This window comes from Nelumbo nucifera, chromosome 7, assembly GCF_055504915.1.
Source record: "Nelumbo nucifera cultivar China Antique chromosome 7, China Antique-T2T, whole genome shotgun sequence".
Lineage (NCBI taxonomy): Eukaryota > Viridiplantae > Streptophyta > Magnoliopsida > Proteales > Nelumbonaceae > Nelumbo > Nelumbo nucifera.
This window is the reverse complement of record NC_142655.1, coordinates 46,272,777-46,286,698: the sequence shown is the minus strand read 5'-3', so window position 1 is coordinate 46,286,698 and position 13,922 is coordinate 46,272,777. Positions and strand designations below refer to the sequence as shown.

Genomic DNA, 13,922 nt, shown 5'->3' with positions numbered 1-13,922 from the left:
CCTCTCCTATGGCCTTCCATCGCTCCGGTGCAAAGTTCCTCTTCTTTTGCCAAACCAGCCTAGATCTCGAGTCCACGCTCAGCCTGTGAGTAATGACCAAACGATCAATTTCGGGAATGTCAATGGCGGACCATGAGATGACATTGGCGTTAGTTTTGAGGAAACTTACTAGTTCGGATAGGCTCTTTGGGAGAAGGTTGGACCCGACACGGATAGTCTTCTCGGGCTCATCCTCGTCCAGGGGAACTGAGACGAGGTCCTCTGCCAACTGGCCTTGGCTTGCTGGTTCTTCCTTGAGGTCAAGGCCCTCTAGTGGCAAGGCTTCATTGTTCTTACCTTTCAGCGCTGCAACGTAGCACTGGCGGGTGACATACTAATCCCCCCGAACGACTTCGATGTCGTGCTTGGTTGGGAATTTGAGGGCTAGGTGGTAGGAGGACATGGAAGCTCACAATATATGAAGTATCGGCCTCCCCATGATTGCATTGTAGGGGGAGCCAATCCTCACGACAAGGAACTCCGTCATCCTTGTCACATATTGAGGCTCGGTTCCTAACATGACTAGTAGGGTGATCTTTCCTTTCAACTTAACAATATTGCCGGAGAAGCCGACAAGTGGGACGTCGGTAGGCTGAAGGCACTCTGGCTCTATCTTTATCTTTGAAGGATGAGAGATCCATCATATGGATTTTCGAACCCTGCAGTAAGGTTGGGCGAAATTTCAAAAATTTCTCTCTCTCCTAAGTGGGAATTGCATTCCCTATTTTAGAAAACTGCATTTTCAATGGTCAATTTTGAAGCCAAACCAGACCAGATATGAAGCCAAAGGAAGGAGAGGGACATACCTAATACGGAGTAATGGTACACCCCCAATGTAGGTGTTCACGCTCAAGGAGAAATCCAAAGATTGCTTCCACCGAAGATGACAGGGGCGGCAAGAGCAAAAGACAGGAGCAGTCAAACTGCAGATTTTTCTCTCTGTGATTTGTGAACTGAGAACTCTTGTTCTGTTGTCTGGTGTCTAGAGGTTGGCCCTGCTCCTCTATTTATAGCCTTTAAAGAGAGGATCTCCTAATCTTATTAGGAGTTTCCTAATCAAAATCTTGTATTTGGATCTGGACTCTCTTTAAGAGATAACGATAATTCCTTATTTTATCTATAGATAGAGATCAACCTTCCTAATCAAATTAGGAGTTTCCTAATCCAAATCTTTTTTTGGATTTGGACTCTATGAGTGGATAAGGATAATCCATTATCCTATCTGTTGATCCAAATCTTAGATTCGCCTCTTTTTAATTAATCTTATTAAGCCAATTCGAATTGGGCTTTAGGCCCATTAAGTCCATGTGCTCACTTAACCTCCTAATTTATTGCCTAGTTGGCTTTCCTTGTATGGCATGGGTTCAGTCCAACATCTGTATCAAGGCCTGGCCGAATTCACTGTTAGAAATAGTGAACCCTTAGTTCATCACCATGGGCTCTTAATGAGCCCAACATTTACACTAAATGGTCATTGGGTCAAGCCACCTTATAAAAACCCAAGGACTGCGGGCAGATGCAAGATTAGCCCATCAGACATTACCCTCAATGGTCTTACACTTAACCTCTCAGCCCATAATGATCAAACACTACCCGACAAGAGAGGAAATCTCCCTCGGCTGCAAGGAACAGTGTTGCACTCTCTACTCACATGGATCCTGGGAATTAAAACCTTTTGCAAACATTTTGAAACCATAATATATATGTATATCTCTATATAAATATATTTTGCAAAACAAATTTCAATGGTTGAAATCGACTGTCGACAGTTTAGGTTTCCATCAGAGAGAGTGCATCCCCGATCATTCACTTTGTCTAACAAAAGGGCTGGTCCTTTCACTATGATCACCCACTCAGATGAATTCCCGGACTGTCCCAACATACCCAGGTTTTGACCCCCTTTAAGGATCTCACTGATTGGCATATCAAAGACAGCTCAATTCGACACCTAGTGCAGTATCACAATCGAGTCTAGGGGTCAGGTGTAGCATTCCAGTCTTGCCCATCTATCTCCAAGGTCTAGGGCAATACTGGAATTCTAGTATGGTTCAAGGTTTCAAGAAAACCCACACTACATGTACCTTAGGTCTCACCCTGGCAGCTGAGACAGGCCACCCCAACCAACTTGGTGGCATATCAGTGTCAGCCTTAGCAAGATAAATCTCCCAGATCTATCCAACGGCTGTGAAGATTCTAAACTAACACGAGTCTCATATGTGTCCAGTTTAAGGGTATTACACAGAAACACACCATAATAATATGAATCAAATATGTACTTTATTCATTTACAATAAATGTCATAATATACATCATTCTGATTGGAGCTAAGGGCATACACTGTCTAATAATGTTTTCAAAAGCTTCATAGAAGAGGATGTGTATCGAGGAGCCACTATCGACGAAAATCTTCTTAACTAGGAAGTTTGCCACTATAGCCTAAATTACCAACGCATCATCATGGGGGACCGTGATCCCATTTAGGTCCTCGTCTGTGAAGGAGAGGTCCTCGTGCTACTTTGGCCTCTTGGGGGCTGGCCCTCGGATGTTCAACTGCTTGGCGTGGGCCTTGCGGGCTGAGGCCAAGGCTCCCCCTAAGGCGAGCCCCTGACGATGACGTCGATGACTCTGGCGACTTGTTGGTGTTGGTGTTGTTGTTGTTGCTGTTGTGGGAGGATAAAGCACTGGCTTCGCCTCCGATGTACTGCTTCAGGTGTACACGGCGGATAAGGGACTCTATCTTGTTCTTTAACTCGTAACAGTCCTCGGTATCGTGGACCATGCCACAGTGAAACTTGCAGTACTTCTTAGGGTTCCCCCTCTTGGGGCTTCTCTTCATCTTTTCTGGCCACTTTACAAACTTCTCCTCGCCTATTTGCATCAGGATTTGGGTCCAGGTGAAGTTGAGTGGCGTATATTGGTTGTAGGCCATGGCTGAGGCTGACGACTTCCTGTTATCTATGCTGCCATCAGCACGGCGATCCTCGTTCTTCCTTTTCTTTCCAGAGGGCCCACCGTTATGTTCGATTTCCTTGTCCTGATGGTCCCTGGCAGAAGCCTCCTCGGCCACAATATACTTTTGGGCCTTTTTCAGGAATTCTAGCTTCGTCTTCGGTGTGGTCTTGACGACCGAACACTTGAGGGCAGAGCTAGCTCAGAGTCCGTTGATGGTGGCATGCATTGACACCATGGAGTCGAGGTCCCTGACCTCGAGCTCTTCTTTATTAAAGCGGTCGATGTAAGGCAGCAGGCTTTCGCCTGGCTTATGTTTGATGGACATGAGTGAGCCGACGCTCTTTTGGCATTGCCTGCTGAGAAACATATTCGCGAATTACTCCCAAGAACTAATCGACCTCGGGGGAGGCTGGAGAACCAGCACCGTGTTGCCCCTTGAAGGTGGCTTGGAAAGTGTTGCACGTCAAGGCATCGGAATACCCATAGAGTATCATGAGCGCTCAGAAACTTTCCAGGTGGTCATCCGGGTCTGAGGAGCCATTGTACATTTCCAAAGTAGGAGCCTTGAAGTGTGGGGGGAGAGGCTCCGAAATGATTTTCGGGATGAATGTGTCCATGCGGCCAGCGGAGTTGCTGTGACTGGTTGAGGCGTCGGCTTGGCTCCCCTTAACCTAGTGGAGCTCGCCCTTGACGGCCCCGATCTTCAGCTCACAACTTGACAAGCCTTGGGTCAGCATGGGCATGGGCCCCACTTCTATCTTCACGAACTCGATGGGTGTCAGCTCGGACTCCCGAGTACTCCGAGACTAGGTCGCGTGCTCCTCTACGGGCACGACAATCATTTAGTACATCCTGGAGATTCGAGATGGGAGGTGGAGTGGCATGGCATCAGCTCTCACCTTGGGAGCAAATTCCAAGGCGATCGAGATGCCCGCCATCATCCCGAGGGACCTCCCTTCGACAGTGGTGGTGTTACTCCGAAGGCTGGTGACTGTCTTTAGATTGAGCGGACACATTTTCCTTTTGGCTAGGAGGACAGATGTTCCTTTGTGGTGAATTGGGGGGATGGTTGTTGCTCGACTCCGATGGCTCGGCCAATGAATTGTTGCCCTAGCTGAGGACTGGTGGCTCGACATGCTTGTGTCGACCCTGATCCTCTGACACCCCAGCGGGGTGGTCGCCTCGAGAGGGACCTCCTGCTCGGGGGTAGACTTCTTCCATACGTTGAGTAAGGCGGTCTAAACGATCGAGGACCTTCTGAAATTGTTCATAGGTGACCAGGTTTTGATTATTCCTAGTACTTTGCACCATTGCTTTCAAGCTTAGGAGGGCTTGGAGTAAAAGTATGTTCTTTATCCTAAAAGGGGGGGGGGTCATCTTAGCAACGTTTCCCACAAATGGCGCCAATTGTTGTCGCATGGAGTAGTCGGGGGCAACGAGGTAAATTCACTCTCCAAGTTTCGAGGATAGGTTGAAGACTTCGAGGCCTCATAAGAGGTAAGCCGAGGCGAGGTATTCCTTCCGAGGACAGTAGAAGCCGGGGATTGTATGTCATCACTCCGGTGGCGAGGTTCCTGGAGATCCGAGGTACTGCAAAATAATGAGTGTCAAAGGCTTCGGGTGGAGACGAGGTCTTGGTGATAGTCCTCGGGTGCACCGGGTCTCCAAGAGTAAATGCTAAGGAAACAAGGTAGGTGCGGGAAGTAAATAAGGGAGCTGTGTTAGAATTCATGTTCCAACCCCCATTAAGGGGGAGCTACCTCTTATTTATACTTGAGCAGTCTAGAGGTAGGTGAAGATGAACGCACCAGATGAGGACCGTACAAAGTCAGGCGGCTGGCTGTGGCGGGTATGTTTGACCATCCTGCAATTGGCTCCGTATGACGGCAACAGGGCTTCCCCCCTAGTGTGGCTGACGCTATCACCCGTTAGTGGGCTAGGCCTCCCAGCCCATAATGGGCTGGGCCTGGCTAACCCACATTATTTTCCTTATCGCTGTAGCCTATTTTTCAATTCCTATTGATCTCCTTTACTTTGTAAGCTACTCCAACGTCCCATTCAAAAGGGTGTTGGTTCAGTTCATCGCCTTTATAGTCCTTTGTGGGATTCGTACCCAGAAAAAGAGATATTATTTTTTATTTTTTCTTTTTTATTTGTCGTAAATAAGCGTTTTTCTTATTTCTGTCATGGCTCAGTGAAATAATTGATAATTTTGAAAAGTGCATTCAAATTGCTCATTTTGAAAGCACAAGTTTTGGGATTCATTTGATAAAGAAAATTAAAATAAAATTTAAGGGGAATTTGTCTATTTTTCCATGATACTTAACAGTAACTTAACGTCAGCTATTTAGATTGTCACAAAACAAAATGAAAGTTCGGATGCATTTTAAAGTTCGAGTAAGGGCACTATCGAGAATTTTCCCTATATTTAATAATTAACCCTTGTTAGAATTGAGTTCGGGTTGACCCGACCTAAGTTCCACTCCAGTAAAACAACTCGGCTTCCGCGGTTAAGCGTGTCTGATTCTGAGACCGGAGGAGGGCAGTTCAGTTGCAGAGGCAAAGTCGATTAGGTCAGTCTTCTTTAAGTCTGTAGAAGGATTAAACAAACAAGGAGGCTTCTATTAAAATTTCCTTCTTATTCCAATGTTTTAAATGAACCAACAGCCGGCAATCGATTCGGTAGAGAGAGGAATTGCGGGTTGAGGCTTTTCCACTATTTCACGTGTTTGAGTGATTAATGGATCGTGATATTTACAGTGTTGCAGACTTGCAGCAACACTGAGACTAGCATAATCAACCTTAAAGGGAAAGGAGGAGTTCACGAGCTGTAAGCTTCAAGGTGTCCCTCCCATTTCCATATCGATTCTCGAATTTCGACCACTGCGTTAGAAAAACTGGTTGGAAAATGTCAGTTCTCATTGTGACGAGCTTGGGGGATATCGTTGTGGATCTGCACACGGACCGGTGCCCCTTAACCACCAAAAGCTTTTTGAAGCTCTGCAAGTAAATAGTCCTGTCCTCTTGCGCCTTTTCTTTTGTTTTTTTCTCTTTTGCGATTTCTCCATTTTGTCTAAACGTTGATATCTAGCTACTGCTATTTGAAACTTTTTTGAGAAAATAGTTGGGTCTGGTTCAATGTTGTTGCTGAGGAAAAAGCTAGATGTTGAGGATTTTTGTTATTTACTGTTGTTTTAAGTATGTCTTAAATTTGTCTTTTAATTTAGTATCCTGATATGTAGGTCGAAGCTCATTAAAGTTAGCTTCCAGTCTTCTAAATCATGGGATTTGTATGCATTGTGATATTTTTCTATGATGAGCTGTTCTTGGACCAGGGATCTTTTTTCTCTTCACTTTAAATAATCATAACATGGCTTATTAACAAGCTAATGGCTTATGTTTGTTTTGGGGAGGGTTGGGGCATTTGTTAAATCTATTGAAGCGTTTTTTTGGTTAAGCAATCTGTGCAAAGTATGCATTTAATAATAATTTGACACTTCGGTTGGATGAGAAGTATTTGGGGGTCGAGGAATAAGGATTGGGTTTTCACCCTTTCTGTTGGCACTTTGATAGTTTGGGAGCGAGTCAGGTAGAGTTTTTTGAGGAAAAGAGGGTATTTTTATGTTGACATTGAAATTTAGAGTAAAAAATGATGGTTTTGAATGGTGGCTGACTAATGTTTATGGCCCTACATCTTATAGAGAGAGAGAGGGAAGGATAGTAGGAGGAACTTTATGGTGTAAGTATACTATGTGAGGGTGCATGATGTCTAGCTGGGGATTTCAATATGATATGCTTTTGTTCTGAAAAGGATCGGGAACTTCCGAAGTTACTAGAAGTATGAAAAATTTCAATGATTTCATTTTGGATAGCTTGCTAAGGGATCTTCCCTTGCAAAATTCACAATGTACTTGGCCCAATATGCAAGCAGACATTATATGTTGTAAGCTGGATAGGTTCCTAGTCACATCAAATTGGGAGGGCATTTCAGGTAGAGCTGTCAAGTCGGGTTTGGTTCAGGAGCCAGGACAGGATGGAACCATTCTGAACCATGTGTAAGAGGGTGGTATTATATAATTGCTAAGGGATCTTCCCTTGCAAAATTCACAATGTACTTGGCCCAATATGCAAGCAGACATTATATGTTGTAAGCTGGATAGGTTCCTAGTCACATCAAATTGGGAGGGCATTTCAGGTAGAGCTGTCAAGTCGGGTTTGGTTCAGGAGCCAGGACAGGATGGAACCATTCTGAACCATAAGTGTAAGAGGGTGGTATTATATAAGTATGCAGATCCAGCTGGACCCAAGCCAGACCAAACCATTTTTAAAACCAAATTAGTCAGCCACTACAAGCTGTAATTTGCCTTCTTCTCCATATTAATAGGCTGTAATTTACTGTTTTTTGAGGCTGCACCTCGTGCTTCTCAATGTTGGGTTACCTGTACTGCTATATCTTTTGATTAATGAATTAACTTTTCATCTATAAAAAAAAAGTATTCTAGAAGGTTTCAACAAACTAAAGCATTCTAGAAAGTTGGTATAATCACATGTTTTAATAGGATAAAGGAACATTCCAGAATGAAAGGTAAAATTGGATAAGATGGGAATAGCTCTCTATCTCCATCTGATCTCATCTTTAACTGCTAACCTGTCAAAATTAGTTTTTGCTTGGATTCTTTTAGCCTTAGGTCCTCCGAAATGGGCCCAAGCTCTTCTGCTCTATCAATCTCATCAATCACACTTAGGCATGATTTTTTCTCAGTTTCTGCAGACAAACTATTCTCTAGTTTCCAAATTTTAACCTTTTCTTTGATTGCACTCTTTTTTTGCAAGGATGTATTAGTTGGAACCAATCACTTGAATATCCAACCAAACCGAATTCAACATTAGGGATAAAGCCATCTTCTTCAAACCATGCATCTTGAAAGGAACCTTGTTTCTTTCTTTCATTCCACAAACCAACTGAATAGGACTATGATCAGAAGCAGGTCTAGGAAGGGCCAGTTGTTTAAAAGCAGGGAAAAGCCCATCCTAATTAGAAGACAATAGGAACCTGTCCAGCCTTACCAGTGAAGGGGACTCCTGATTGTTTGTCCAAGGGAACTGAGCACCCACGAAAGGAAGGTCCAAAAGATCAAAATTGTTAATAAAGTCAGCATATATGCTCATCGCCCTAGTCCTTCGCCCTCTTGTGTTCTTTCCATATGTAGATATTGTCACATTAAAGTCTCCCCCTAAAGCCTAGGGACAGTCAAACGAACCACTAACCATTGCTAGTTCCTCCCAGAAAGCACTTCTCAGGCTAGCATCCATTGGACCATACACATTTGTAATTTGACACACTTACCCAACAGCCAAATCCAAAATCACAGAAATTGAGAACAATCTGATCCTGTGTAAAATAATTTTACACCATGTCAGGTCCCACATGTTCACCAAACCACCTGCACTGCAGACTATTGGTTTAGAAAGCCATTTGACTTGCCCTCCCCCTAGATACTTTGGATTGTAGCATCCTACATTATTTCCAACTTGGTTTCTTGCAATAAAATGATTTGGGATTTAGACCACTTTAGGACATCACACACCAAGATCATTCTCCTTCCTGACCCTAATCCCCTGACATTCCAAGAGAGAAATTTTAGCTCCATTTGACAAACCAAAGCAAAAAAACAGAACCAAAAACTTACCTCCTTAAGATCCCTCACTACTCCTAGCCTTATCATTTAATCCCTAAGTTAGTCTCATTTTTTCCCAACTTTTTTTGAAGATGCCCCTCTTTCTCGTTGCTAGCTTCGCTCTCTCTAGGAGGATTCTTTGTATGACCCCCTCCAGATAGTTGATTGTCTCCTCTTCCAGGCCTTCCATGACAACCCCAAAAATTTACCCAACCCCAGAAGCTTAGAGGTCACCCAAGAAGAGGAAGAACTGGGTTTTTTTCTTGACTTACCTCCATGGGCCACCACTGTTTTTTTTTTTTGATCAATAACTTTGAAACTTTTATTGATTAAAATACTTTAGGATACACCAATAAGTTACAAAAGAAATCAGCATAGTAAGCTGACCCAGTACAGAATTACAAATGTGCCCCAAACATATATGTTCTTTGAACCCCTTGCTTTGCTAAGCTATATGCCAAACTATTGGCAGATCTCCTTACCCATCCCACCTGAATTGACATGTTCCTTGACATCCATTTAAATCTTCTGAAATCATTTTTCAACTTCCATGTCACCCTTCCCCTTTCTGCAACCATTTTATCACAGTTTTTGAATCTCCCTCGATGATCAATCTATTGATCCCCAGCTCTTTAGCCTTCTCAACCCCATATACTGCAGCTAGAAACTCTGCCCGTGTAACATCACCTACCTCCACAGGACCAGAGTACAGGGCAATGATGGAACCATTTTCGTCTCTAATGGCCCCCCCCCCCCCCCCAATACCTGAAGGGCCTGGGTTATCCACACAACTCCCATCAAAGTTTAACTTCTTCCAACCATCTGTTGGAGGGGACCAAGTCTCAACAAACTGTCGTCTCATAGATGATGAAGCAGCAATAAGTCCCCAAACCCTGAAGAAATCTTCGGCCTTAAAGGCTGAAAACAGCTTCAAACTTTTTACCCAATGGGCCACCACTGTTGCCAACTTCCCTTTACTGTTCAAGGTGGAAGTAGATTAACTAGCAACTGTCACACTCCTAGTATTTTGCAACAAGTCACAACACATGAGAAGATAGAGAAAGGGGACGTAGGTAATGGTTATTGGAGCTTGGTTGTCGCCTGTCTGAATAACGAGTAGTTAAGAATGAAGGTATTCATGGGCAGATTGAGTTGACGATTTAAAAATGGCATGCCATTGGAGAAGTGAGTTGACGATTGAGAAGAAGAATTTTGTCTTAGAAGAAGGTAAAAGTCGAAATCAATCGATTTTAAAGCTCAGGGAAGAAGGGAGAGCTACTATCTTTCTATTAGGGGAAGCCATTCAGTGGCTGAAAGGTTTCACCGGTGGAGCTATTCTCACTATTAAGATCGAGGGGTGGAAAAGCTATTTGGATCTACCAAATAGAAGGTACCAGGTGACTCTAAAATGCAACTGAAAAGGGTGGTTTCTGGAGGTCATAGGATTCTTTGGAAGAAATAGACATCAGCGCATCTGTATCCCAGAAGGAAGAAGAGGTTGGGGTTGGAGATTGGTGTCACAGAAGCTTCAAAATTTTTTGGTCCGGAAGGCAGGTGCTTCGGCCATTCATAGATTCCCGGTCTTCAATGTAGGCGAACCTTCTGAGCTCTTATTCGAGAGTTCTTGGTGTGAAGGAGAGTCTGAGTGCAATGAGCTTGAGAAATTCCTGCAACACTTCTAGGTGGCTAATAAGCGAGAGGAAATGCAACAACAATTATCGGTAGTCAGCCTAGGAAAGTTTCATAGGTTAGTACTGGAAAAAGATAGCAGAGGATGGGAAAGAAGATTGATTCTAAAGGCTGAGAAGAAGGTTCCTGATTGGAAGCTAGTCGTGGAGGCTATTATGGAGAAGCTATGTGCACCCTCTGGAGTATCGGTCTTTCCTTTTGATGACAGAAGAGCTATTTTGGATGCAGGGTTGATAACAATTAATTTCAGGTTGGTGGAGACTGTTTTTGGGGTGGTGGAATTAGAAAACTCGATAACAATCCATTTTCTTCTTCTTCTTCTTGTTAGGAGGCTGTGTTCCCTTGAATAACACCTGTGTTAGGCAGAATCCTAACAAAATCAATTTTCAATGGGTGAAAAGGATTGCTAATTCCTTTGCTGATATGTTAGCAAAGTAGGGGGTGGGAAGGTATAATTTATTTTAGGCTGTATTGTAATTGTATTGTCTGTACTTAGGAGAGCTAAGAGAGTTTATCTCTCCCTTTTCCCCTTTGTACACTTTATTAATTTAATAAATCAGCTTCTGTTATTCATGAAAAAACAAAAGACTTCTGAAATCTGAACAGTTTGACGGTTTTTCTGATATTTGAAGCGTTTTTCTGCATTGGTGAACCTTTTATAATCATTTGGATCCTTGCATCTCTCATTGATCCTTTCTGACTCCTAGACTGCATTAATCTCAGTAGTCTGGTCTGCAACCACTTCTCTGCATTTTTTGTCAATATCCTTACAACTCCAACTGACCACCTTCCATCTTGTGCATCTTCAGCCCATAACTTAAGACCATCCTCTTCTAAATTCACTTTTTCTTTTTCCTGATCCTTCTCCAATTCTTTAAATGCCTTCCTAGCAAACTCTTCATCCCCAAGAAAAGCAATCCCAACATTTTAGTCACCTTCACTTCTTTGAGCTCTATGGGTTCTTTGGGCTTGGTGGGTCTTCCAGGCTTCTTTTTATTCTTCTTCTAGACTTGCATTATGTTGCTTCTGTATACATGCTCATGTTAACCATCATTGTCTTATTGGTTGTTTTACTTGCAGGATTAAGTACTTCAATGGTTGTCTGTTTCATACAGTTCAGAAGGATTTTACTGCACAAACTGGTGATCCGACAGGAAAGGGCACAGGTGGTGATTCCATATACAAGTAAGAAATTTCACATATGATGTTTCAATGGTAGAATTACATTTTTGATTGGATTGTTGTTATTATTCTTAAGTGGAAAACATGCAAACATATACATATAAAATTGGAGGCACCATTGGCCCGTTGCTTGGTGCAATAGTAAAATGTAAAATCTTGGACTTACAAGCATTAAAATGTGGATTAGGGCCTGAGAGTGGTCATTATGTGCAAAGAATGCTGGAGGTTGATATTGGTAATGACCCTTTTTTATGGAGAAATAGATTATAATATTTCATTATTACATAGCTGAAATTCTTGCATTCATAAGAGCCTGAGGTTGCCTACTAAAGGCCATAACCCAATGTTGGTCCTAGCTATCTGGGGTCTTGGAAAGGGTACACTGGGTATGGTCCTAACCTTTGACTTTAACCTTTGTTCTCATGCTTGCCAACCTGAAATTTTACCAATACACCAAGTAATGACCCCTTCGACATTGCCTACTAATGTTGGTATACAAAACCTGTCAAAAACTTGAAATGCAACAGATTTCTGATCAGGCTCACTTATGAGATTACATAAACATATTTATCCTGCATCATTTTTCTTTCAGGTTTCTTTATGGTGATCAAGCTCGCTTCTTTGGTGATGAGATCCATCAAGATTTAAAGCACTCTAAAACTGGGACTGTTGCTATGGCTAGTGCTGGAGAGAATCTTAATGCTTCCCAGGTATAATATTATCTTTCCTATCAAAAATAAAATATCTTTCCTCTCAAGATAGAATTGTGATAATTCCATACATGGAACATAGAGTTTCATCTTACCAATTAAATAATATATATATATATATATATATTATTTAATATAGCATTAAATTGTTTAATGTGATGGTTTTGGAAAAGGATGAGGTGGGAAATGAAGTTATTGCAGGTTCCCAAGAGAAGGAAAAGGAAGACTGTCGTTTGGATGAGGGAGAAGAAGGCTGTAGAGAGATACCCAAAGTAAAAGGAGCGGAACAAAAAGAAGCCAAAAGGAAGTTTGCCAAAGGAAAGGTCTATCTTAGAAAGGGGGTAGAAGATGATAAAAAAAAGAAAGAGAAGAATGATTGAGGTGGAAAGGCTAGCCTGTGGTGTGTCCTATGAGAAGATTGTAAATAGGAAAAGGGAGAAGAAAAGAGGAGAATAGGATTTGGGATTGAATTAGGGTCGGGGAAAAAAGAGTGAAATGAAAGTGCTTTGCCGGAATGTAAGAGGTTTAGGAAGTGCAAAGAAAAGGAGAATCATCAGGAATGTGATAAGAAAGGAGAGACCGGTTATAGTCATGTTACAGGAGACAAAGCTTTCGGACTTGGACAGAAGGTGGATAAGAAGTATCTGGAGTTGTAGGGGTCTAAGTTGGTCTTTTGCCCTGTCGTGGTGTGCCTTGTGTGGAATCCTTACAATGTGGAAGAATGAGGAGGTTGACTGTCAGGAGGAACTAACAGGTTAGTACTCAGTATCAATAAAAGCCAAGAGGATGAGTGATGGAAGGGAGTGGGTATTGACTAATGTGTATGGGCCGAATTCATATAGAGAGAGGAACTCATTCTGTGAAGAGCTAGCTGTAGTCAGAGGCATATGGGAGGGTCTGTGGTGTTTGGGTGGGAATTTCAATGTAATAAGATATACAAATGAGACAATCAACCGCAACCAACCCTTAACATCTAGCATGAAACACTTCAATTCCCTGATTGAGTCCCTAGAAATAAAAGAGCCTACCTTGTTACAAGCCACTTTCACTTGGTCAAATCTCCAAGAAAATCAAGTGTGCTCAAAACTGGATAGATTCCTGTTCTCCATTGATTGGGAAGAGCTGTGGGGCACTTTGACACTAAAAGCCCTACCTAGAGTGACTTCTGATCATTGCCCTTTAAGCCTTTACCAAGAAAATCTTATTGGTGGCCCCACACCTTTTAGATTTGAATACATGTGGCTAGAAGTTCCAAACTTTTTGCAAAGGGTAAAAGAATGGTGGTCAGAAGATGGGATTAGGGCTAGAAATAAAGTGGTGAGATTCTCTAAGAAACTGAAAAGATTGAAGGAAAAGGTCAAGGAGTGGAACAAAGTGGAATTTGGAAAACTTGTGGTCATAAATGAGGAATTGGCCAGGAAAATAGAGGAACTGGACCAAAAGGAGGCCAAGAAAGAGTGTGGGGTGGAGGATAGAATAGAAAGATGGAACTTAAAAGTGCAATTGGAAGAGATTCTAAGAAAAGAAGAGATTTCTTCGAGGCAAAAATCTAGATGCAAATGGCTTTTGGAAGGGGATGGAAATACCAGTTTTTTCCACTCTCTAGCAAACGGGAGAAGACGGAAAAACCAAATTTCCAGTGTAGAGGTGGATGGAAGAGTGATCACTGCAA

General features: G+C 42.6%; 1 protein-coding gene across 2 annotated transcripts in view; it reads left to right on the top strand.

The window, feature by feature from the left end:
• The first annotated feature begins 5,425 nt into the window (after positions 1-5,425).
• Positions 5,426-13,922, top strand: part of CYP59 (cyclophilin 59) — a 92,900-nt gene continuing 84,403 nt past the window's right edge. The window contains exons 1-4 of one of the 2 annotated variants that reach the window (XM_010275805.3): positions 5,426-5,564; positions 5,659-5,997; positions 11,439-11,543; positions 12,133-12,250. In XM_010275805.3, coding sequence (XP_010274107.1) covers positions 5,900-5,997; positions 11,439-11,543; positions 12,133-12,250 — 321 coding nt within the window. In that variant the 5' untranslated portion in view covers positions 5,426-5,564; positions 5,659-5,899. The remainder of the gene's footprint in view (positions 5,565-5,658; positions 5,998-11,438; positions 11,544-12,132; positions 12,251-13,922) is intronic. The other variant, XM_010275806.3, reaches the window with a different exon arrangement.